Below are 26,684 nucleotides of genomic sequence, written 5' to 3' on the forward strand. Positions count from 1 at the left end.
AGGTGTCCCTTGATTTACCCCGATACTGGCAAGATAGAAGTAACACACGGATTTTATTGCCATCGTACAATGATGTAATAATGTGATCAGGTGTAATGTTTATTGAAATCGGCAGGTTACTACATCTAAGTGATGACACCCTGTTGGTCAGTTATGCTGTCGATTACTCGAAGTTCCCGTGCCATGTGATATTATCGTGATTTCTGGAATCTGCAAACATTATTTTTATGAATACTAAAGTTAGCCATTAACAGTATAATTAATAACGTTCGCGCAATATCCAAATATGTCTAACATGCAGATATAAAGAAAGAAATAAAAGGAAATATAAAGTAACTAAAGTAAAGAAACATAAATAAATGTAAGAAAAATAAAATAGGAAAGGTATTAAAATTAACAACTGTATAAAAAGCGTTATCTAAATCTACAATTGTTATGTGAATTATATGGATTTATATAACGACAGAATTAATAATATTTCTCTATACGGATATTGTTCGAGTACCCAAACTCGAAAGGATCATAAAATATTCGTGACCCTAGGCTCAAAAAAATGTGGCAGCTAAGATTATTTATCACAGGATTATCAAAGGATTGGCTTGCAAAGATTATTTGACAGTAAAATAGAAAGATGACAAAGAAATTATTTAACACAAAGTGAAAGGCCGGCAAAGATTATTTTCAAGTAGAGAAATGTATGAAGTTTATGTAAGGTGGACTGTATATAAACTGAACAGGTTTAATGTGAAAATGTCTCGACGTAAGTCTCAAAGAACTGGTGACTGAACTGTTAATGCACACTGAGTAAACTGTCAATATCCCCAGAATGAATGGTGATGAATTGTTAGTACTAACCAAAAATGAACTATGAATGTCATCCTAAAATGAACTGGGAATATCTGCTCAGTATGAACTACGATACTACTCGACAGAATTGCTAGTGCCACTTGAGTGAATGATCGTTAATGCCTATTGAACGTAGCCGAGAAGCTCTTTGTAAAACTTTTAGACGAGCGATGTTGGCAAAAATAAGACACGCGGATTGATTGTCTAAGTATTTTCGACTTTGCAAGAGTGGTGGTCGATTTAACATGATTGATAATTTTCCCTTTAGAAAGCGACCGGTGAGAATCTGGATGTCAATTCCGCAATGTCTTATCCAGCGATTATAGCAAGCAATAAATGCTTATGAAGCGCTTTGATTCGACCAATACATACTAGAGTAGAAAATTAAAGAAGGGAAAATTCCTAACTCGCTGACCGTTACAGATTACTGCTAACAAATAGCAACAGAATAAGTGTATTCTTCAATGTCTTCATAAAGTTGTTGGTGCTAGGAGAATCAGAATTTCTTATAAATGTAAACGTACAATGATATAAACATAAAAACATAAATTTATAAAGACATAAACGCTTAAAAATATAAATGAATAAAAATATAAAAACATAAATCTAGGATATAAGATAACCGTAAGAAGAAATTCTGACTTGGTATATAAAACTTCGTATACAATGAAACACGAAGGATATACGAAACAGATATCTTAAATTAAAAACGAAATAAAACAAGTACAAATGAGGGACCATGGAAACGAGACTAATATAGAGGACATTAAAGCTATGGGTTAAAATATGTGACGATAACTTTGCTAAGAAATGTTACAGTGTATATGGTTTTGTGGATAGCCATTTCATCTGTACATACCTCGACCGTTTCCGGCGTTCCCAGCGCGTAGATCACTGCTTCGGCGATATCCGCATCTTTTAAGGCATAATCATCAGTGATGTGTAATGCATTACGAATACTTCTTATCATATCCGTTATCACAGCTCCAGGACTAATGTTCTATTGAAATGTAAAAATAAAACAATGTGGGTATTATATCATATTGTATATGCGTATACTAAACGCATGATTACATTTTATTATTGAGAATTATGTTAATACAAGAGAAATCATAGACAATTCCGTTGAGCCAATTTTAATTATAAAAATAACAGCGCTATATATCAAGCAATTTGATTGCACTTTAGATTTATTATAAAGACGGTAATTTAAAAGAGATATCATCGGGAAAACATTTGATTTAATTTTAAGCAATTTGAAAAAAAAGTAAGCATTCTTAAAAAAGTAATTGTGCTGTACAACCAAATTAACATTATTAGAAAAATTTAATAAGTTGCCTTGTTAATTAATGAACGTTTATTTTCATTGGTTGTCAATTTTAGGTGTCATGAAGCGTAATTATAAAATATTAGTCGTATTAAATAGTCCTACACCTTTGCAGGACTTAATTCCTCCATCTTTACGTACCGACCAACAACAGCATGTGTAATATAATACACATATGTAAATAATGAACTCTTACCGTGATTTTGATATTTAGCTTAGCCGCGTTTATTTCGTGACGGAGTTCTATCCCTAGAGCTCTTAAGCCATATTTACTAGGACCGTACATGCCTAGCGGTATAGCTATAGATTCAAGATGTAATCCGGCTATGCTATAAATATAAATTATATTTAAAAATGTAATACTTTAATGAAGCTATCTGTGCGAAATTAGTATAATTGAAAACAGTATGGTTTAATTTGGAGAAAAGCACCCCCATTATGAATTTCAATAAAACGTTATTAAGTTCTTCGTCCTGAAGTATGAACTACCAGAAAGTAAGCAAATGTGATAAACGTTTCGTTTGTTTTAATGCTTTTTTATGTATTTCGGATGTTATGCATATATCGATAGAAGTTATATCTATTGATGAGACTATAGAATATAAAAATATAGAGATACAGAGTGACATTGACATATTACTGAATTTATTCGATAAATAAAATCATAATTCGATAAATCAATCTATATCTGTGAGACATGCCAATATTCTTTATTTATTTCGACCTTAAATTATATTAAAAATGAACTTCTCCCCGTTTTCTTTGTGCCTGATATGTCTATTATAACTTTTTTAATGATTCTAATATGTTAGGAGAAGTGTTTCATGAATTTAATTCAAATTTATTCTAATAAAATGAAGCAAATACTTTTTGACAAACGATACTTTACATTATTTAATGATTTCAGTAGTTGTAATTAAGCAAATATGTACAATATTCATATATGAATATATTAAACAAAAACGTTATTCCCACGGATAGAGTTTGTTTTGTAATGTTCGATATAAGAGTTTCGTGTCTTGCTGTGTATCATTTTATTATGAAAACTGAATCTATATATTTAAATTTAAAAAAAACAAGTGAGATTGCAAAGGATGAAAAGCGACATAAAGCAACATATATTTTCAAGCAAAACAGTGATTTTGTAAATTACTGAGGGGATAAGTATAAGTTATTGTTGTTATTTTTATATTCAGAGGTAGAATCACATTAGTTATTACAATATTGCACGGATAAATCTATCACACCGTTCTGAGCCGAATAAACCTTCATTACACGCGCTTACATAGACTAAGGGGAAAAAATGATCATCTAGAAATATCGATCGAGTCTATCGATTGCATCTAGAACAATCTTCTAGTTACTGCGTTTTGTAACTAGCGCATCCGCATGTGAAGGACGAGCACGAATTCATGTTGTCATTTTCAACAGTTATTATAATTACCTGGAGATATTAATTACATGGCCGCACGCGTTGCGTTTTTTCATAGACTTCACTGCTTCTCGTGCAAAAATTGCCGGAGCTATCAAGTTAGTATCAATGAGTTTACGATATTCTTCAGTTTTTGAGTCTAAAACAGAACGTTTATAATTAGATCTTACAAATACAAATATACATATTATTATCTATCTAAATTACAGTAGAACTTCGATTATCCGAAATAATTGTATGTAGAATGTTGAGATTTTTTACATATTACACGTATTATATACATATATTTTAATTATTTTTATTCTCCCAAGTTTTCTGAACTATTAAATTTCGTATTCTTTTTAGAGTTCTTTCTTGCTGTAGTTGATACCATCTGGTGACTATATTCGTAAAACACCATAGATCGATATCAATAAATATCTTACCGATGATAGGTTTGACACAAACAACTCCAGCATTATTCACTAAAATATCAAGGCGACCAAACTTCTCGTCGATCCATTTGAACACCTTAAGGATATCTTCTTCTTTCGTTACATCGCACTCGATCGGAAAAAATTTATCCTTTCCAATTTCTGCGGCAGCTTCGTGAAGCTTGTCTATTCTTCTTGCTAAACCAACTACTTTAATGCCATGGCTAGCCAGAGCTTTCGATATAGCGAGACCGATTCCTCCGCTCGAGCCAGTCACAACTGCTACTTTTCCAATCCAGCGATTCATTATTCGCATTGCCGTGCTACAAAGTCACTACGCGTGGAAGTATTCCGTTGCAGTTTAAAAAGAGTTTTCGAGCTCTTGCCCCTACCAATCGCGGCCACTTGAGGCGTCTCATAGCGATTAACTACCTAACATGCAATCTACAGAGTGCTCAGTTTCAATGCAACGAGTTAAATATCTCAAAACACGAAGTAAAAAATATATAAAGGTATAATACGAAAAATACGGAAAGTTATAGAGAAGCTGATGCTGCGATTCTGGTAACGATCGCGAGTATATTTTTTTTATGAAATATATTCGAATTACATTACGTAAAGATACGTAATAAATATGTATAGCGACTAGAGTTAATGAGTGTAATTCCTAGTCAGCTACTAATATTTAGGAACAAACTCTGTCGCAAAAAAGTAACAATATAAAAAATAACTCTCTATTCTGTACCATCTCGAAAAGCTATTCTATCCAAGTGATCATTACATGTATTTGCCTTAAATAGCTGACTCATGTTTAACGTAGCTATTACATGTACTATATCCATAAAATAGTAATGATCCACTCATGATGAGTTGGTCATTACTAAAATACTATTTTTAAAAAATTTTCTGCTGTGAGCGCGTTTCTTATATGTTTTAACCGAGGAGAATGACAGGTACATGTTGTTGTTACTTTATAATAAAAGATTTACTTGAAATCTTGGATAATGGATCGAATATATAACTCCATCATATTATAGCATTCAATTAAGATCGCAATATTTCCCAATGTGGCAATTCTTCAATTAATGACATAACATTCAAGCAGAACTACCAGCGAAGGGTAGATAAGATAAGGAGATCAAATATTGTAGAATTACCATTTTGTTACTTTATTAATAATGAATAGACCGCAGATTTGTATGTATTTATGAAACATTTCTAGATGTAAAAACACACTTTAGCTAATATTACAAACCGCTTATCTTGTTACATACAAATTCTGTCGATTACTTAGATACACAGAATTTCAGCAATACTAATTGATTAGCTTTATCAATTTTACTGATACACATATCGCCGTTCCAGCGCCACAATGACGCAAATACGAAGCAATTTTTCAGAGTACACGGAACTCACTGGGCATTATTATATGTGTGTCGCTTGTCACACAGTTTTCTTAAATCTATGTTACAATCGTTTTACCTTGCACTAGTGTTATTTTACATTACTTTATACTTTGTATTTTGCACTTTACTACAGTAGCCATATTGTATGTTTCATACATAATTCGGTCTTATAATTCTAGCTTAAGGCCATGAGTATACAAAAGAACGATAAGCGATAAATCGTTCGATAGGTAATAAGCGGTAAAGCGACAAATCAAGCACGGCTGAGTAGCAGAAAATAATTCAAACCTTTATCATTGACTAAGTCACGTCTATGGATTTATTGTATCTAAGGAATAAGATATATAGCAGTTAAGCGACGAGTGTCTATTCGCTTAGCAATGCCACGATCTATAACTTTAATTTATTTTATGATGCCTAAACGTCTTTTGCTACTTGTCGTCTTTTATTCATTAAGACCATAAAACGCTATTCAGTTTTAAGTGCCCAACAACGAATATTTCCATAAAAACATAATTAAAATTATGAAACTGTTATACTGAAAATATTAGATATGTCTGAGACAGAGAACTTGTTTATCTCAGAATTTGCAAATTTGCAGTTACGTCGTTATTGCCTTGGAACGAAGATATCTACATATATTGTAGATGGTACATCACACCCGACAAGAATGATTAATTAAATCTTATTTTTCTTCTACGATTTATCCCAGTTTACGAGAATTACACTGCATAGTTGGATTGATCTGATCTCATTTCATGAAACTTCAAGTCACGTTGAATGGCTACTTTTCGTTAATTTATTTCGTTGATCTATGCACTTAGTACAAATAGAAAACATAGCAAAGACCAGAGAATAATTATCAGTATAAAAAATATACATATATTAAACGCGTTGCAATGCATGTTCACTGCATGCGTTATGATTGAAAATTATATTTTATATATTTCTCACATTAACATCTATATCGACATTTAGCTTGACGTAGATAATAATTATGCCTATCTAAGCTGTTAGATATTATTCTTATTATTTCTTATTATTATTTTCTTATTATTTTGGACATTATATAAAATGTGGTATATATACGATTAATATGTACTTGTGGTACTCTATTCTGATGATGATTTTTATCTACATATATATATAGAATATATATATTGAATATACATTTTGAATATATATTTTGAATTGTTTGCATATTAATTTCTATCATATTTCATACATAGATACCAGAAGTATTCAAGTAATGCTTACTGAGATATTTAATTTTTTGTTTTTTCAAAACGTGATAACGTGTATTTTAATCGAGCAATTGAGACTTATCTCGTAACATTTACTTTTCATATCTGAAAAGTTCCCAAGTAAAACAAAAAAACAAATAGACAGAAATTGTGATAATGTAAAATTGATTTGCTAGAGATATTACATATAGAAGGTGTTTGATACCTGATAGTACAATCCAGCAATTCTAATCGTAAATTTCGTACTGAATTGATCCAATTTCCACTTTTGCTCGCATTTGTATTCATAAATATGAGTGTTACAGGCCAAGACTGTGTGCACCGTGATATGGTATTTCATGAAATACGGTTGCAATTGTATCACCACATATGCTACCGAAAGTGATGCAAAGTCAGGGATTCTATGACAAGGTTAAGATTATAGTCTGCGAGAATGAATCTGATGCGAAGTCACGGCAGCTCTAGGAAAAGACACGTACGGCCGCCTCTGGCGCAACATAAAGAAGTCCAAGGAGGTGAGTTCTAAGTTAACGAACAAACTCGATTCGAAATCAGGGTGTAAGTATAATTATATATTTTCTAAGTGCGCATACCATGTGGAATTATCATAAACAGTTATAAATGATAATTGGTAACTATGATATTTAATCAATGAATTTGTTGTCAAAACTGTTTTGCTCGTTCAAAACATTTATTTAACCGCCCCAAAATTCACACTACGGAGAACCACAAAGAAAGACACATGAAATTATTAAAATTAGTTACGGAACGCTACAAAACTCCGAAGATCATAAGAATATCAAGATAGAATGCATGAGCAAACTGTAAAGGCTATTTGCATAGGAGAGGGAATGGATAGAGAATACTAGATTTTACAGGCACTAAATTTTACAGGCATTCAATTACTACATATTTATGACAGTTTAAAATCTCGACCAAAAAAATAAGTATTATTTGCGAACAAAATATAACACCAGCAAGTGCTTGCACAACAGTATTTTAACACATGCATTTGATCGTCGTCGTTCGCGAACAGTTTCAGGAATCAAGAGCGTCGCTGATCGGCGATCTTCGGACGATCCAGCGAACAGCTGCGCGCCTGTACGAAAAAGTCTATATAAGAATGTCGCGAATTTCATAAATAGCCATTAGTTATTTCATTACTTCATGACGGACTATAAGGTATAAGTATCTAGGACTACTGGTAACTACAGCTAACACTCAACAGATACATGCAAAAAAGGGAAGAACAACAAAAAATTCAACAGACGCGCATTGTTAACAGTAACAGCATTTATGTACAATTCAAATGGCAAATAAAAATATAGTGGGAAGTGGATTGGATTAGGGCTTTGGGAAGGTCTCGTATGTAGCCACTTCACGCGGTAAGAACTGGCAACTGATACTTGTTTCCAGAAATTAATCTGTAGAAAACGATGCCAAACTAAAAACAGCGTAAGACATCGTAAAATGTATATGCACCAGTTTTAATTATGTGATAAATATCTGTAGACTAAGTCTATTGTACGCACTTTACACACAAAGAGGTACTTTTTTATATTTAAAGGGAAAAATATAAAGCTCCGTTCTCTAATCCATTTCTTTATTAAATAGGATAATCCATTTAACAGAGTGTTCAACGTTCTACTCCATAAAAGATTCATACATACATCTTGATTTTATCATATTGCATTAAGAATCACAATCATTCTGATGAGGTCATCGGTTCTTACATTCCTTTGTATAAATGGTAATAACCTGATAGTAGTAATAATGTAAATACAAAACGTTAGTCGAATATCTAACAAGATATGTCTTCAATTACTCTGATACTTGCAAGGTAGGAGTAACACACTGATTTTGTCGCCATTGTACATTGATGTAATGGTGTGATCGGGAGTGAAGTTCATTAAAATCGGCATGTTACAGCATCTAAGTAATGCCTAATTGTAAGTCAATCCCGCTATGAGAAAATAAATCCCGTGCCGTGTGGTATTACCGTGATTTCCGGAATCTGCAAACAGAGTATTTCTATGACTATTGAAGTTAATCATTACTAGAAAAAATAATAACGTTCACGTAATATTGACATATGTTCTTAATTGAGAAAGGAGGAATTCTATCAACTAATAATCATCTATCATCCTATAATAACAAAATGGTTACTTCCACACATCATAGAAAGAAATATAAAAATTGTATGTATAGAAAGAAATAAATGAAAATATCAAATAGGTAAAATAAAGAAACATAAGTAAATAAAAAAAAACAATAAAATAGTGAGGTGTAAGTGTTGTCCATCAAAATTGTAGCTGCTGGCTGTAGATGTCGCTGCTGGGGTACTGCTATCTGTTGAGTGCCGCCACAATAGGAAAGAAGGTAATACAATAAGCAACTGTATAAAAAGGATTATCTAGCTCTATAGTTGTTATACGAATTATATGAGTTAATATAACGACGGAGTAAATATTATTTTTGTATACAATATCTTACATTAGAAACGAAATAAAACGAATACAAATTCTGTAACGTGGGAACGAGATTAATATAAAGGACATTAAAGCTATGGGTTAGAATGTGTGGCGATAATCTTACTACGAGATGTTACAATATGTAAGGTTTTGTGGATAGGTATTTTATCTATACATACCTCGACCGTTTCCGGTGTACCTAACGCGTAGATCACTGCTTCGGCAATGTCTCCAACTTTTAATATAAAATTATTGCTCACGACATCTTGGACACCTTTTATTATATCCGTCATCACAGCTCCGGGGCTGATGTTCTATTAAAATATGAAGATAAAACCATGTGAATATTCTTTGTTCTTATAGTATATGCATGGTTATATCTCATTATTCAGAATTACGTTAATACATGGGTAATCATAGACAATTTTGTTGAACCAATTTTAATTATAAAAATAACAACACTATATATGAACGCCATCTGTTAGATTTCGGTTTCAAATGTTCCCACAACTTCGAAAATTTTCATTTTCTTGTCTGTACGTATGAACTAACGATGGCATGAAATAATATACTATACATATGTAAATAACAAGCTGTTACCGTGATTTTGACATTCAGCTTGGCCGCGTTTATTTCGTGACGGAGTTCTATCCCTAGAGCTCTTAGACCGTATTTACTAGAACCGTACATGCCGATCGGTATGGCTATAGCTTCAAGATGTAATCCGGCAATGCTATAAATATGCTTCATATTAAAAAATGTAATAATTTAATCAAGCTGTCTGTGAAAAATTAGTATAATGGAAAACAGTATAGTTTAATTTTTACGAAATCGTGGAATTTAATGGAACTTTTTGAAGTTCTTCGTCCTAACGTACAAACTACGAAAAAAAAGCACAGATATTTTGCTCGTTTTCATGTTTTTTATCTATTTCGGATGTCTTGCATATATCGATAGAAATTCTTTCGATTGGAGATTATGAAATATAACAATATAAAGATACACAGTGACATTGACATATTACTGAATTTATTCTATATATAAAATCTTAGTTTGGTAAATCAATCTATTAGGCTGTCCCAAAAGTTTATTTCGTTTTATAAAGAAATAATAAATGTACAACATTTCTTGTTTTATATTATTCTGTCGAATTATGTATCATTCATTCTATTCCATTGGAACATATGAACAGCACATGAAAATAATATTATTTTCTTATAAAACGAAAGAAACTTTTGGTACAACCTAATATATCTAGCCGAAATGCAAATATTCTTTATTTATCCCGACCTTATATTTTATCGAAGACAAACTTCTTTCCGTTTACTTGGTGTCCGATATGTCTATTATAACTTTTTTAATAACTCTAATAATATGTTAGGGGAAGTGTTTCATGAATTCGACTGAAGTTTACTCTAGAATGAAACAAATACCATTTGAAAACCGATAGTCTTTATATTACTTAATTATTTCAGGAATAATATGTAATTCAATAAATATGAAAAATGTGCATATAAAAACATATTAGGCAAACAATTGTATTCCCACGAATCGAGTTTATTTTGTAGTGTTCGATATATAAGTCATATTTTTGCTTTTGCTTTCTCCGTTTGAGAATAAAAATTAAAAGCTGCTCATTTAGATTAAAAAAAAAAACAATTACGATTTGAGAGGACAAAGGGTACGATAGATTCATCGGCATTTTCCACAAATATATTTAACTAACACTACCATCTATAAAATACGGAGGAAATATATTCTTATGTAATACATGGAGTTACCTGGAGATATTAATTATATGGCCGCAAGCGTTGCATTTTTTCATAGAATTCACTGCTTCTCGTGCAAAAATTGCTGGAGCTATCAAGTTTGTATCAATGACCCTGCGGTAATCTTCGGTTTTTGAGTCTGTAACAAAATATTTACGATTAGTTATTACAAACAGAAATGTATCTACGAATATTATTATATATCCAAGCTATTATTAGTAAGAGTAATTAAATATAACAGTTGGGACATGTAAGAATCAACGTTTAGATAAGATGACTTCAATTTCGCGAGTAAAACTGTATTATTTATGTAATATTTGACATTTGTAACATTCACATTTTAAAATAATGACTAGAAAAGCATTATTATTTTGAAATAGTAGATATTGTAGGGAGGCAAAGATCTGGAAACAAAATCTCAATTTTACTTGAAAAGATCAGTCGAAAATAGCGAACATAACTTTTTTGTATAAGATTTGATTTTCCTAAAAATTCTTCGGATATTCCTTAAACACGTGTAACTACTTTTTTATCTGATGAATTTAAAAAATTTGGAACAAAAAAATCTCGATCAGAACATAACTAATGTACAGCGAAGTTTCGATATCGTAAATCATTTTTAACACAGCATAAGTGTTAATCGTCAGCAATATATCGGAGATAATTAATAGATAACGATTTGTAAGAACAAATACCACTTAGAGTTTTTAACGACTGAAAATCACATATCTTGCAAAATAAAAGGTTCCTATTTGTTTTATTTGTATGTTTGAATTTCTGGTCTAACAAAACAAATGTTATAATGCTCATGATTTAATGTAAATGTATATAAATACTCCTTCCGCGTACTATGGTACGCCTTCAACAGTAAACCGGTGACATGAAGATTAATTTAATGAAGCACGATAATTCAAAGGAATGATTGTAATCACTCGAGCGGTTATACTGTTAACGAAATTGAAATTTTCTTGAAATTTTCCACACAACTGACTTCCCCGCTAATACTGAAGAATTTTGGGACACTAACTCCACATCAACACTATTTGTGCAACGAAACTACTACTACAGATAGTAGATAAACGAATCTAAATTATTGTAACCATTTTACACCTATAGCATAATAATATAACCTATGATTACTGGCAATACTTAAAAAGGAACAAGATATCAGAAAAAAGGAAAATGCAAATGCGAACACATTCGTAAAACACCATAGATCGATATCAATAAATATCTTACCGATGATAGGTTTGACACAAACAACTCCAGCATTATTCACTAAAATATCAAGGCGACCAAACTTCTCGTCGATCCATTTGAACACCTTAAGGATATCTTCTTCTTTCGTTACATCGCACTCGATCGGAAAAAATTTATCCTTTCCAATTTCTGCGGCAGCTTCGTGAAGCTTGTCTATTCTTCTTGCTAAACCAACTACTTTAATGCCATGGCTAGCCAGAGCTTTCGATATCGCGAGACCGATTCCTCCGCTCGAGCCAGTCACAACTGCTACTTTACCGGTCCAACGATTCATCATTCTTGATAGCACACCGCAACGTAACTGCACATGAAGACATTGCGTTATTTTATATAAAGAATTCCACGCACTGGCCTTGATTTCTACCAATCAGTGTTCACTCATGATATGTCGTTCCAAGTAAGTACTTACGTAATACATTACATTACATACATCAAATGCAACTAGTTAAATATCCCAAAACGTGCAAAATACAAAAAGATGTTTCAGTTGCAAATTATAGAGAGACAGATAATGCGATCATGTAAATCCCGAGGAAGATAGCGACTTTTTTTATTAGAAACATTGGATACATAAATCATAGCTATAACTATAGCTCCATACAATCAGTCCCCCTCCTCTTACAACGAGTTGAATAGTCATGATAAATCGATGTAAATAATCAAAGCAATCTACTGCAAAGACACGTACTAGTTATCTACAGCGGACACAGTTGCTAAATACAAACACTAATCAATTATCGATGTTCAATAAGGAACATTTGTCGAAATGAAAGGCTAGTATTATAAATCCATATATGGTATTCTTTATGTTCATTGTTACCTTATTTGTATTTATATTGACAACGAATAAAAAATAGAATGCAATACAAAAAATGGCACTCTATTCCATAAGATCCCGAAAACCTATTCTACATAAGTGGTTGTATAATGTGTCGTACATGCGATTCCACTATAGTTTTTAAGTAAGATTGCACCATATAGTACATTTTAGTCTAGTGACTCATGCTTATCTTGTTGTATTCACTTTTGATATTTGAAAGTCATTGTCAAGCGTCACAATTGCAAAAGTAAGTGGATAGAAATTTGATAAGATAAGATTGACACACTGGAGATATTACATATACAAGGTGTTCCGCCGCGCAACACATCTGCACTCCATCCCGCGCGGCTGGACAGCCAACGGTCTACGTGCCGTCCTTCGAAGCCTCCATAGGCCCAAGGACCCACCATAAAGTTGAAATCCTAACTGCATTGTTCGCACATATGGTTTAAGTCAATCTGTTGCCCGAAAAGACTTTCTAATTCTAGAAGTGTTTTCGGCCGGTTTTTAGAAAGGTCCTTGGGTTTATTACGCGCTCTTAAGAATTACGGAGAAAGCGGGTAGTGGCCTAACGTAAAAAGCGGAGATCTACCTAACGGAAAATCCGAGTTTCCCATAAACAATGTCGCCTAGGATCCACGTTGGTAGGAGGCTTCTTCCTCCTATCTTCCTTCCCGACATTGGTCATAGCCAATCGGCATCGCGGATCATTGCCCTCACTTTCCTAACTAAAAATGTAAGCAACAAATCCGCGTTCTTCGTTCAAAGGGCACACCCATACCGAGCTTTCCACCGTACTCACGTCAGAATAAACTTTAGAGTTCCATCATCTCTCACGGTGCCTAGAGTTCCTACAGTCCCTATAGCTCTCACCGTTCCTACATCTCTAAGAGTTCCATCATCTCTCACGGTGCCTAGAGTTCCTACAGTCCCTATAGCTCTCACCGTTCCTATATCTCTCAGAGTTTTCCTACAGCTCTCAAAGTGCCTACAAGGCCTAGAGTCTCCTATGGCTCTCACAGTATTCAGAAGTCCGACAGCTCCTACAGCTCTCACGGGCCTAAAGCTCCTATAGCTCTCACTCTCTCATCTAAGAATAATCCTTCTTTTCGTTATCTGTATCTTAATCAACGGCGTTACTACTTTGTGTGATTGTATAAAGTGTTGGAAATATATATTTTTATAACTCTGTGACTCCCAGTGTTATACCACAACAACTACCCCTATTATCCTAACCGAAATACGGGGATCGAACTATTCGTGGTGTCGATTATTATAATCGTAACGGGAATTTACGACTCCCGTTCACATCAATCACATCAGAACGAACTTCAGAGTTCCTATGATTCTGTCGGAGAGTTCATCCAGTTCATACGGCTCTCAGTTCCGCCTGGGCAGGCGACCTAAACGGACGTGCGAAACAGTGCTCCAGTGAAAGTACGGCAAGAGAGAAGAGAAAGGGACAAAGTTAACGCCAAAAATAGACAAAACGTGGAATCATGCAGATTCCACCAATAAAAATAATTAACTCCGGTGAAACATTCTTCATAAATAAAGCTACAGACTCTACATATGCAGAGAAAAATGATGATATTATGGAAACAACACAATCCGACGGGGAACAAAACATACCAATGCACCAGGAAGAAAGCTGGACGGTGGCAACCTCCAGCAGAAAACGGAAGGTAACCCCGCTCGCAAGCGCGAGGAAAATCGATACATACGAAAAAAAAAACAATGACTACAAGATATCAAGCTGCACAATCCATTCAGCGTACTGCCAGAAGAGGCAGCAACGGACCCAACGGAAAGTCCGACAAACCGTACTCCCAAACCACCACCGATATACGTGGACGCAAAAATAATTGACCCCCTCATCGAACTACTAAACAACATCGCAGGGAAAGACAACTATATCATCAAACAGATAAAAATAGACCAGGTGAAAGTGCAAACCAACACCCCAGAAATATTCAGAAAAATTACAAGATCACTAAAGGAAAAAAATGCAGCATATCACACTTTTCAGCTCAAAACCGACAAAAGCTACAAAGCAGTAATCAGGGGACTACACCCAAAAACAAATACCGGAAAAATAAGTGAAGAACTGGCAAAAATCGGACACCAGGTAAGGTCAATTAATAACATCAACAAATACGATACCAAACAACCATTACCGCTATTCCTAGTTGAACTAGAACCTAAAAACAACAATAAAGAAATATACGATATAGAAAAATTACTAAACACAATAGTAAAAGTGGAGCCACCCAGACATAAAAAAGAAATCCCACAATGCATGCGGTGTCAACAATACGGACACACTAAAAATTATTGCAACAGAAGCCCAGCTTGCGTCAAGTGCGCAAAAAACCACTTAACTATACACTGCCCATATTCTGGAAAAATAGAAGAAGTTAAATGCTATAACTGTAACGGAAACCACCCAGCCAGCTATAAAGGATGTGAAGTAAGAAAACAATTACAACGTAAACTGTTCCCGCCCCTACGAAGCAGGACAATCACTAACACACAAGCCCAACAGGACAGCACAAATCCTGAAATAATACCAAATACAGAGCAAGCAACAAACACCAAACCCATCAGCACCAACACCATTGGTGGTCTAAGCTACGCTCAAGTAACCAGCCAATCGACACATACACACAACCAATACCACAGCAATAGTAACAATGACACTGCAGAAATCAAAGAACTGCTCAAACAATCCATAAAGAACACCGAAATGCTAACCAGAATGATAAGCGAACAAAACGCAGTACTCAGACAGCAAACCCAACAAATCACAGTCATGCTACAACTAATTACAAACGTGCTAAGCAAAAAATAAAAAACGGACACTCTAAAAATAGCAGCCTGGAACTCAAACGGCCTACAACAACGGGTCCTCGAAATTAAAACATTCATATACAGTAACAATATAGACATACTACTTGTCTCAGAAACACACTTCACTACAAAAAGCTACATGAAAATACCATACTAGACCATATATGATACCAAACACCCCTCAGGAAAAGTTCACGGAGGGACAGCAGTGATAGTCAGAAACGATATCAAACATTATCTACACAGCCAAGTTAACAAAGAATATTTACAAGCAACCACTGTTACAGTTCAAACTAGCAGCAACTACTTCCAGTTGTCAGCAGTATATGTGCCTCCGCGACACAAAATAACATCACAAATGTGGGAAGAATACTTCCAGGACCTAGGGGACAAGTACATCGCAGCAGGAGACTACAACTCAAAGCACATGCTATGGGTGTCAAGAAACATTATACCTCGAGGCAGAACACTGGAAAAATACATTAGAAATAATAACCTCAATATATTATCCACAGGAACACCGACACATTGGCCGACTGACCTGAACAAAAAACCAGATCTTCTGGACTTTGCAGTTACAAGGGGACTAAACACAAATAAACTAAAAATAACACCCAACCTCGAGCTCAGCTCCGATCATACACCCATAATAATTGAATACAGAAACAAACCAATACACTATAGCAAACCAGAAACACTATGCAATAAAACCACCAAATGGCAAACTTTCACAGAAATAATAGAAAGCAAGATAAACTGCAACATCCCGTTGAAAACTCCTGAACACATAGAACAGGCAGTAGCAACATTGATAGCAACTGTTCAAGAAGCAGCAAGGACAACCACTACACCCGAATCAACCAGCAGACAAACAATAACAATCCCGCAAGAAACACTCGACAAAATCAGAGAAAAAAGAAAAGCAAAAGCAAAATGGCAAAAATACAGAACTCGAGAAAACAAAAAACACTTAAACAAACTTGCAAAGGAAATAAAAAACAAAATAAAGGAGCACAACGATAACGAATTCGCAAAGTTCATAGGGACACTCTCCACACACGAGAACGCCAACTATTCACTATGGAAAGCCACGAAAAAAAATAAGGAAGCAAATAATACCCGTCCCGGCAATCAGAAAAGCAGATAACACATGGGTAAGAAGCAACGAAGAACAAGCTGAAGAATTCTCCAACCACCTCTGCAACACATTCACACCACACATTATCAACAACAGCAACCTCAAAAGTCATACGGAGGAGGATCCACAAACCACTACTACCACAGCCAACAAGGAATACACCATACCTAAAACATCGGCACAAGAAATTAGAAACATAATTGATAAAACAAAAAACAACAAAGCGCCAGGAATCGACCTAATCAATGGTAAAATCTTGAAAAACCTTCCGCCAAAAGCAATAAGACTAATGACAATAATATTCAATGCAATTCTAAGAATTCAATACTTCCCCAAATCATGGAAATTAGCACAGATCAAAATGTTACATAAACCAGGCAAAGACCCGCACCAAACTGCATCTTACAGACCAATATCACTGCTTCCAGTATTTTCCAAAATACTGGAAAGGATAATATACGACCGCATAAAACCAATAATAGAGACAAAAAAACTAATACCGGATCACCAATTTGGTTTCAGAAACAAACACTCCACGATAGAGCAAATGCACAGGCTTATAAACGAAATAATAGTAGCACTAGAAAACAAGGAATACTGCACAGCTCTCTTTATAGACATAGAGAAAGCATTCGATAAAATTAACCATGAAAGTCTACTACAAACAATTAGGAAACAATTCCCGGAGCAAATACACCACTTAATAAAATCCTACCTAAGCAGCAGAACCTTCGTAATAAAAATCAAGGACACACATTCTCAAGTTAAAGACATCAAGGCCGGGGTACCACAAGGAAGCGTCCTAGGCCCAATACTATACACTTTATACACGGCGAACATACCAACAACTACCAACAGCACAGTATTGACATTCGCGGACGACACAGCTATACTAGTCAGGCATACTAACCCAGAAACGGCAGTCAAAATACTACAAGAACATATCGTAAAAATAGAAAATTGGCTACAAGAAAAACAAATAAAAGCAAACCCCAATAAATGCAACCATATTACATTCACGCTACGGAAAAAGATACCACCAAACATCCTATTGAACGGCACGCATATAACGCAAACAAAGCATGTCAAATATCTAGGACTCCACTTAGATCAAAAACTCACCTGGAAACTACACATCAAATCAATAGTAGAAAAAATACAGAAAACAAGGAGACAAATGCATTGGCTAACAAGCCGAAAATCCAAACTAAGCACAGAAAATAAATTAAAAATATATAAAACGATCATAAAACCAATCTGGACGTACGGAATACCACTATGGGGGACGGCAGCAATGAGCCATATAAACAAAATAGAGGTAATACAGGCTAAAATCCTCAGAACAATAGTAAACGGACCTTGGTACGTCAGAAACGAAGATATACGAAGGGACCTGGGAATGCCAACGGTCAAGGAAGAAATTAGCAGATTCTCCGAGAAATACAAATCAAGAATAGCAACACACATAAACCGGCTAGCTGCGGAAACATACAAAACCATAAATATGGACAGTAGACTAAAAAGGAAGCACCCAGCAGACCTAATAAAGGACATAACCTAAGAAACACGAGGATGGTACCCCGCTGGGGGTAGCCACCAACATGCTAATTTAACCGTTAAAAAATTCCACCAAATGTCCAAATTGGACAAATTGTGAATTTTAATAAATAAATAAAAAAAAACAACCGAATTCATCGTTTATAATGGAAAATACACATATATAATACACAAATACTGGTAAAAATAAACACTAAAAAAAAGCAGTTGTTAGCGCCTTAGGTTTCGAACGTTCTGGACCCGGGATCCATTCCCGAGACTAAAGCAAGGGAATACTGGAAAGAAAGGAAAGAAGAAGACCTGAGATATGTAATAGAAGAATGTGAAATAACGGAAGGACCAAAGGACATAGAAGAAACACTAAATGAGACTGGAGAAGGACTAACAGAACTAAAAGCAATAATACAGAAGAGAAGGGCAGTACAAGACGCGGAGGAACAACAAAAAGGAAGTACAGCAAAGAGGCAAAAGCCCAAAGTTGCAATAGTTTTTTAGTCGTTAGTTCTTAGTTTTTTTAGTTTTTTTAATTCTTAGTTTTTAGAAATAGAATAATTAAGGGAGTGCAATATAATAGAGTGAATAAGAGGGGAGGTAGATATATAAGAAGCGAAATAGATATAAGAGATGTAAAATCGAAAGTTCGTCTAAGCAATAATAAATAAATAAAAATAATAGTTATTTCATTACCTCATGACAGACTATAAGGTATAAGTATCTAGGACTACTGGTAACTACAGCTAACACTCAACAGATACATGCAAAAAAGGGAAAAACAACAAAAAGTTCAACAGACGCGCATTGTTAACAGTAACAGCATTTATGTACAATTCAAATGGCAAATAAAAATATAGTGGGAAGTGGATTGGATTAGGGCTTTGGGAAGGTCTCGTATGTAGCCACTTCACGCGGTAAGAACTGGCAACTGATACTTGTTTCCAGAAATTAATCTGTAGAAAACGATGCCAAACTAAAAACAGCGTAAGACATCGTAAAATGTATATGCACCAGTTTTAATTATGTGATAAATATATGTAGACTATGTCTATTGTACGCACTTTACGCACAAAGAGGTACTTTTTTATATTTAAAGGGAAAAATATAAAGCTCCGTTCTCTAATCCATTTCTTTATTAAATAGGATAATCCATTTAACAGAGTGTTCAACGTTCTACTCCATAAAAGATTTATACATACATCTTGATTTTATCATATTGCATCAAGAATCACAATCATTCTGATGAGGTCATCGGTTCTTACATTCCTTTGTATAAATGGTAATAACCTGATAGTAGTAATAATGTAAATACAAAACGTTAGTCGAATATCTAACAAGATATGTCTTCAATTACTCTGATACTTGTAAGGTAGGAGTAACACACTGATTTTGTCGCCATTGTACATTGATGTAATGATGTGATCGGGCGTGAAGTTCGTTAAAATCGGCATGTTACAGCATCTAAGTAATTGTAAGTCAATCCCGCTGTGGGAAAATAAATCCCGTGCCGTGTGGTATTACCGTGATTTCCGGAATCTGCAAACAGAGTATTTCTATGACTATTGAAGTTAATCATTACTAGAAAAAATAATAACGTTCACGTAATATTGACATATGTTCTTAATTGAGAAAGGAGGAATTCTATCAACTAATAATCATCTATCATCCTATAATAACAAGATGGTTACTTCCACATATCATAGAAAGAAATATAAAAATTGTATGCATAGAAAGAAATAAATGTAAATATCAAATAGGTAAAATAAAGAAACATAAGTAAATAAAAAAACAATAAAATAGTGAGGTGTAAATGTTGTCCATCAAAATTGTAGCTGCTGGCTGTAGATGTCGCTGCTGGGGTACTGCTATCTGTTGAGTGCCGCCACAATAGGAAAGAAGGTAATTCAATAAGCAACTGTATAAAAAGGATTATCTAGCTCTATAGTTATACGAATTATATGAATTAATATAACGACGGAGTAAATAATATTTTTGTATACAATATCTTACATTAGAAACGAAATAAAACGAATACAAATGCTGTAACGTGGGAACGAGATTAATATAAAGGACATTAAAGCTATGGGTTAGAATGTGTGGCGATAATCTTACTATGAGATGTTACAGTATGTAAGGTTTTGTTGATAGGTATTTTATCTATACATACCTCGACCGTTTCCGGTGTACCTAACGCGTAGATCACTGCTTCGGCAATGTCTCCAACTTTTAATATAAAATTATCGCTCACGACATCTTGGACACCTTTTATCATATCCGTCATCACAGCTCCGGGGCTGATGTTCTATTAAAATATAAAGATAAGACCATGTGAGTATTCTTTGTTCTTATAGTATATGCATGATTATACCTGATTATTCAGAATTACGTTAATACATGGGTAATCATAGACAATTTTGTTGAAGCAATTTTAATTATAGAAATAACAACGCTATATATCAACGCCATCTATTAGATTTAGGTTTCAAATGTTCCCACACCTTCGAAAATTTTCATTTTCTTGACTGTACGTATGGATTAACGATGGCATTAAATAATATACTATACATATGTAAATAATGAGATGTACCGTGATTTTGACGTTCAGCTTGGCCGCGTTTATTTCGTGACGGAGTTCTATCCCTAGAGCTCTTAGACCGTATTTACTAGGTCCGTACATGCCGATCGGTATGGCCATAGCTTCAAGATGTAATCCTGCAATGCTATGAATATGCTTCATATTAAAAAATGTAATAATTTAATCAACCTGTGTATGCAATATTAGAATAATTTATAAATAGTATGGTTCAATTTGCAGGAATGCGCCCTCATTATGGATTTTAATGAAAATTCTTTAATTTTTTTCGTTCAAATGTGAAAATTACGATAAAGCTGCATTCAGATCCCAATGACTTTGTAGAAAAATAAAATACCAACCCTCATTAAACGAAAGGAATTTGCGTAAAGTTACATCGCGTTTCAGACGCAAATGTGATAGATGTTCCGTCTATTTATATATGTTTTGGTGCATTTTAGACGTTGAGTTGATATCGATAGATAAATGTAATTTTATTCAATCTATATTTATCTGTGTCTAGTATATCTATGTGGAATGCAAACATTATTTATTAACTCTGGCCTTATTCGTTATTAAAAATAAACTCCTTGTCGTTTTCTTTGTGACTGACATATCTGTTTGCAACAGTTTAAATAATTCTAATATGTTATGCGAAATGTTTCATGAATTCGACTGAAGTTTACTCTAGAATGAAACAAATACCATTTGAAAACCGATAGTCTTTATATTACTTAATTATTTCAGGAATAATATGTAATTCAATAAATACGAAAAATGTGCATATAAAAACATATTAGGCAAACAATTGTATTCCCACGAATCGAGTTTATTTTGTAGTGTTCGATATATAAGTCATATTTTTGCTTTTGCTTTCTCCGTTTGAGAATAAAAATTAAAAGCTGCTCATTTAGATTAAAAAAAAAAACAATTACGATTTGAGAGGACAAAGGGTACGATAGATTCATCGGCATTTTCCACAAATATATTTAACTAACACTACCATCTATAAAATACGGAGGAAATATATTCTTATGTAATACATGGAGTTACCTGGAGATATTAATTATATGGCCGCAAGCGTTGCATTTTTTCATAGAATTCACTGCTTCTCGTGCAAAAATTGCTGGAGCTATCAAGTTTGTATCAATGACCCTGCGGTAATCTTCGGTTTTTGAGTCTGTAACAAAATATTTACGATTAGTTATTACAAACAGAAATGTATCTACGAATATTATTATATATCCAAGCTATTATTAGTAAGAGTAATTAAATATAACAGTTGGGACATGTAAGAATCAACGTTTAGATAAGATGACTTCAATTTCGCGAGTAAAACTGTATTATTTATGTAATATTTGACATTTGTAACATTCACATTTTAAAATAATGACTAGAAAAGCATTATTATTTTGAAATAGTAGATATTGTAGGGAGGCAAAGATCTGGAAACAAAATCTCAATTTTACTTGAAAAGATCAGTCGAAAATAGCGAACATAACTTTTTTGTATAAGATTTGATTTTCCTAAAAATTCTTCGGATATTCCTTAAACACGTGTAACTACTTTTTTATCTGATGAATTTAAAAAATTTGGAACAAAAAAATCTCGATCAGAACATAACTAATGTACAGCGAAGTTTCGATATCGTAAATCATTTTTAACACAGCATAAGTGTTAATCGTCAGCAATATATCGGAGATAATTAATAGATAACGATTTGTAAGAACAAATACCACTTAGAGTTTTTAACGACTGAAAATCACATATCTTGCAAAATAAAAGGTTCCTATTTGTTTTATTTGTATGTTTGAATTTCTGGTCTAACAAAACAAATGTTATAATGCTCATGATTTAATGTAAATGTATATAAATACTCCTTCCGCGTACTATGGTACGCCTTCAACAGTAAACCGGTGACATGAAGATTAATTTAATGAAGCACGATAATTCAAAGGAATGATTGTAATCACTCGAGCGGTTATACTGTTAACGAAATTGAAATTTTCTTGAAATTTTCCACACAACTGACTTCCCCGCTAATACTGAAGAATTTTGGGACACTAACTCCACATCAACACTATTTGTGCAACGAAACTACTACTACAGATAGTAGATAAACGAATCTAAATTATTGTAACCATTTTACACCTATAGCATAATAATATAACCTATGATTACTGGCAATACTTAAAAAGGAACAAGATATCAGAAAAAAGGAAAATGCAAATGCGAACACATTCGTAAAACACCATAGATCGATATCAATAAATATCTTACCGATGATAGGTTTGACACAAACAACTCCAGCATTATTCACTAGAATATCAAGGCGACCAAACTTCTCCTCGATCCATTTGAACACCTTAAGAATATCTTCTTCTTTCGTTACATCGCACTCGATCGGGAAAAATTTATCCTTTCCAATTTCTGCTGTAATATCCTGAAGCTTGACTATTCTTCTTCCCAAACCAACAATTTTAATGCCATGGCTAGCCAGAGCTTTCGATATCGCGAGACCGATTCCTCCGCTCGAGCCAGTCACAACTGCTACTTTACCGGTCCAACGATTCATCATTCTTGTTAGCATACCGCAAAGTAACTGCGCAGAAGGCATTAGGTTACTTTATATGAAGAATTCCACGCACAGGCCTTGATTTCTACCAATCAGTGTTCGCTCATGATATGTCGTTTCAAGTAAGTACTTACGTAATATATTACATTACTTACAAACGTGTATGTAATGACCTTCAATTAGCAGGGCTCGTTCATCAAATACAACTAGTTAAATATCCCAAAACAAAACGTGCAAAATACAAAAAGATGTTTCAGTTGCAAATTATAGAGAGACAGATAATGCGATCATGTAAATCCCGAGGAAGATAGCGACTTTTTTTATTAGAGACATTGGATACATAAATCATAGCTATAACTATAACTCCATACAATCAGTCCCCCTCTTCCTACAACGAGTTGAATAGTCATGATAAATCGATGTAAATAATCAAAGCAATCTACTGCAAAGACACGTACTAGATATCTACAGCGGCTGCAGTTGCTAAGTACAAACACTAGTCAATTATCGATGTTCAATAAGGAACATTTGTCGAAATGAAAGGCTAGTTTTATAACTCCATTTATGGTATTCTTTATATTCATTGTACCCTTATTTATATTTATATTGACAACAAATAAAAAATAGAATGCAATACAAAAAATGACACTCTATTTCATAAGATCCCGAAAACCTATTCTACATAAGTGGTTGTTACATGTTTTTGCTTATAACAACTGAGTCATGTTACAAAAGGAGACTTACAATACTTATCGAGCACCACAGCTATAAGATAGCGATGAATCATTATGAGCTGGACATTTCGATCACTTTGGCAGTTTTAGTGTTACAAGCGTTCTTCTTATTTATTTTAATCGATTAGAATGACGAGTACAAATTGTTGTTACTTTGTAATTGTAGATTTACTTAAAATCTAGAGTAATGTGTCGTACATGCGACTCCGGTATAGTTTATAATTAAGATTGCAACATAAAGTGTATTTTATTCCAGTGCCTCATGCTTATCTTGTTGTATTCACTCTTGATATTTGAAAGTCATCGCCAAACGTGACAATTGCAAAACGCGAAAATAAGTGAATAGAAATTTGACAAGGTAAAATTGATTGGTTAGAGATGTTAGTTGTACAAGGTGTTCGGTAACTATCAGTGCAATCCAGCAATTCTAATCGTAAATTTCGTTTTGAATTGATTAAGCTTTCACTTCTGCTCGTATTTGTATTCATAAATATGAGTGTTACAGGCCAAGACTGTGAGTACCATGATATGGTATTTTATGAAATACGGTTGCAATTGTTTTAGCAGATATACTCCCAAGGTCAGAGAGCGCATATCAAGTTCTGAATTATTGTTTGCGAGGATGAACTTGAGGCGAGCTCAGGGCGCTTCTAGAATGAAGTCATGTGCAGACGCTCGTGGCGCAAACATCCAGAAGCCGAAGGAGGTGGGTTCAAAGTTGGCGAACAAACTCGATTCGAAATCAGCGTGTCACTAGGAAAAACGGAGCAATCGGTCTTCATACGAGAACATGGAGCTGTTAGTGGATTGGACAATAACACAAATGACCCTGACAGGAAATCGGGGAGCTTTTATAATGTTGGGATAAGTACAGACAAATATGGCGTGACATTAGAGAGCTGTAACGTCTACCAATCCTCATACCAAATCAGGAATTTGCAGAGGCTATCGTTTTCCTCACTAATCAGATGGGAAATCGAGGAGCCATTTGGTTAGAAAGATTTTCTTTGACAAGAATACGCAACGCGAGAATACGAGACAAATACGCAAATACGTATACGATAAACAACAGATCATTATACATGAGTATATGTCGTGAATAAATAAGTATAATTATGTAGTATCTAAGTGCGCATGACAAATGGAGTTATCACAAGCAGTTATAAATGATAATTGGTAATTATGATATTTAATAAATGAATTTGTTGTCAAAATTTTGTTCGTTCAAAACATTCATTTCACCACGCCAAAATTCATACTGCGGGGAATTACAAAGAAAGACATATGAAATTATTAAAATTAGTTATGGAACTCCACAAAACTCCGAAGGTCATAAGAATATCAAGATAGAATGCATCAACAAATTGTAAAGGCTATTTGCATAGGAGAGGAAATGGATAGAGAGTACTAGATTTTACAGGCACTAAATTTTACAGGCATTCAATTACAACATATTTATGAGAGTTTAAAATCTCGACAAAAAAAAAATAAATATTATTTCCGAACTAAATATAACATAAGTAAGCACTTGCACAATAGTATTTTAACATGTACATTTTATCATCATCGTTCGTGAACAGTTTCAAGAATCAAGGTCGTCTCTGATAGGCGATCTTTGAACGATTCCGCGAACAGCTGGACGCCAATACGAAAAAGTGTATGTAAGAATGTCAAGTTTCAAAAGTTTAATATTAATTCATTAAATCATGAATTTTATTACTTCTTGTCTAACTACGCGTGTAGCAAAATCCAAAACTATTGGGCACAGTTAACACACAACTGATATACTCAATGAAAAAAAAAGAAAAGAAAGGAAAACTTAGCAAAAACAACAGTATTCAATTAAAATCAAAACGGTAAATAAAAGCATAATGGAAGGTGTGTGGATTTGGGAGTTCGAGTAGGTGTAGTATGTAGCTACTTCCACTGGGTGAGACCTGGCAATTAACATACTTTTTCAAAATTTAAACTTTGGAAACCAATACCAATCTAAAAACTACGATGACGTAACACGTCGTAAAATGTATGAGTTTCAGTCTTAATGTATATGTAGGCTAAGCCTACTGTGCGCGCTTTTTGCATAACAAGATAATATTTAATTTAGAATGAAAAATAAAACGTCCTTTTCCGAATTTTTCTCATTTATCAAATAGAACAATTGGTTTAATAAAGTGTAGAATGTTTTATTTCTCCAAACATTCTACTTTTATCATTTTGCATTGAAGATTCAAAATCGCACTCATGATTCTTCCGTTTTTTTACATAAAACATAATAA

At 33.9% G+C, this 26,684-nt stretch overlaps 1 protein-coding gene and 2 long non-coding RNA genes across 8 annotated transcripts; 2 read left to right on the forward strand and 1 right to left on the reverse strand.

Annotated features, from left to right (window-relative positions):
• Positions 1 to 34: 34 nt before the first annotated feature.
• LOC126915324 (farnesol dehydrogenase-like) lies at positions 35 to 23,731 on the reverse strand. 6 transcript variants are annotated; one of them, XM_050719905.1, is made up of 6 exons: positions 23,465 to 23,731; positions 12,148 to 12,232; positions 3,618 to 3,744; positions 2,370 to 2,502; positions 1,706 to 1,846; positions 35 to 210 (listed from the first exon to the last, which is right to left on the reverse strand). In XM_050719905.1, exons 1-6 carry the CDS (start codon positions 23,714 to 23,716, stop codon positions 148 to 150), a joined length of 801 nt encoding a protein of 266 aa, XP_050575862.1. In that variant the 5' UTR covers positions 23,717 to 23,731; the 3' UTR covers positions 35 to 147. The 6 variants fall into 6 exon arrangements, 5 of the variants coding, with proteins under 5 accessions (XP_050575862.1, XP_050575865.1, XP_050575864.1 ...); XR_007710165.1 differs by lacking the exons at positions 35 to 210; positions 1,706 to 1,846; positions 2,370 to 2,502; positions 3,618 to 3,744; positions 12,148 to 12,232 and adding exons at positions 8,255 to 8,426; positions 19,815 to 20,063; positions 20,695 to 20,829; positions 21,115 to 21,247; positions 22,153 to 22,279 and having other exon boundaries at positions 23,380 to 23,731; XM_050719907.1 differs by lacking the exons at positions 35 to 210; positions 1,706 to 1,846; positions 2,370 to 2,502; positions 3,618 to 3,744; positions 23,465 to 23,731 and adding exons at positions 8,255 to 8,682; positions 9,319 to 9,453; positions 9,740 to 9,872; positions 10,921 to 11,047; positions 12,578 to 12,601 and having other exon boundaries at positions 12,148 to 12,469.
• LOC126915328 (uncharacterized) lies at positions 8,249 to 19,861 on the forward strand. The gene is made up of 2 exons (XR_007710166.1): positions 8,249 to 8,386; positions 19,775 to 19,861. It is a non-coding gene; the product is annotated as an uncharacterized LOC126915328 (long non-coding RNA).
• Positions 23,650 to 25,622, forward strand: LOC126915330 (uncharacterized). Its single transcript, XR_007710169.1, has 2 exons — positions 23,650 to 23,796; positions 24,976 to 25,622. It is a non-coding gene; the product is annotated as an uncharacterized LOC126915330 (long non-coding RNA).
• Positions 25,623 to 26,684: the final 1,062 nt, after the last annotated feature.

Source organism: Bombus affinis, chromosome 4 (genome assembly GCF_024516045.1).
Source record: "Bombus affinis isolate iyBomAffi1 chromosome 4, iyBomAffi1.2, whole genome shotgun sequence".
In the NCBI taxonomy this organism is placed as follows: domain Eukaryota; kingdom Metazoa; phylum Arthropoda; class Insecta; order Hymenoptera; family Apidae; genus Bombus; species Bombus affinis.

Coding starts and splice junctions, on each gene's coding strand:
- LOC126915324 (XM_050719904.1), bottom strand. CDS start 23,716: ATGCCTTCTGCGCAGTTACTTTGCGGTATGCTAACAAGAATGATGAAT. Junction 21,248..22,152: donor CATATAATTAATATCTCCAG/GTAACTCCATGT, acceptor GCATATTCATAG/CATTGCAGGATTACATCTTG. Junction 20,830..21,114: donor AGCTGAACGTCAAAATCACG/GTACATCTCATT, acceptor ATATTTTAATAG/AACATCAGCCCCGGAGCTGT.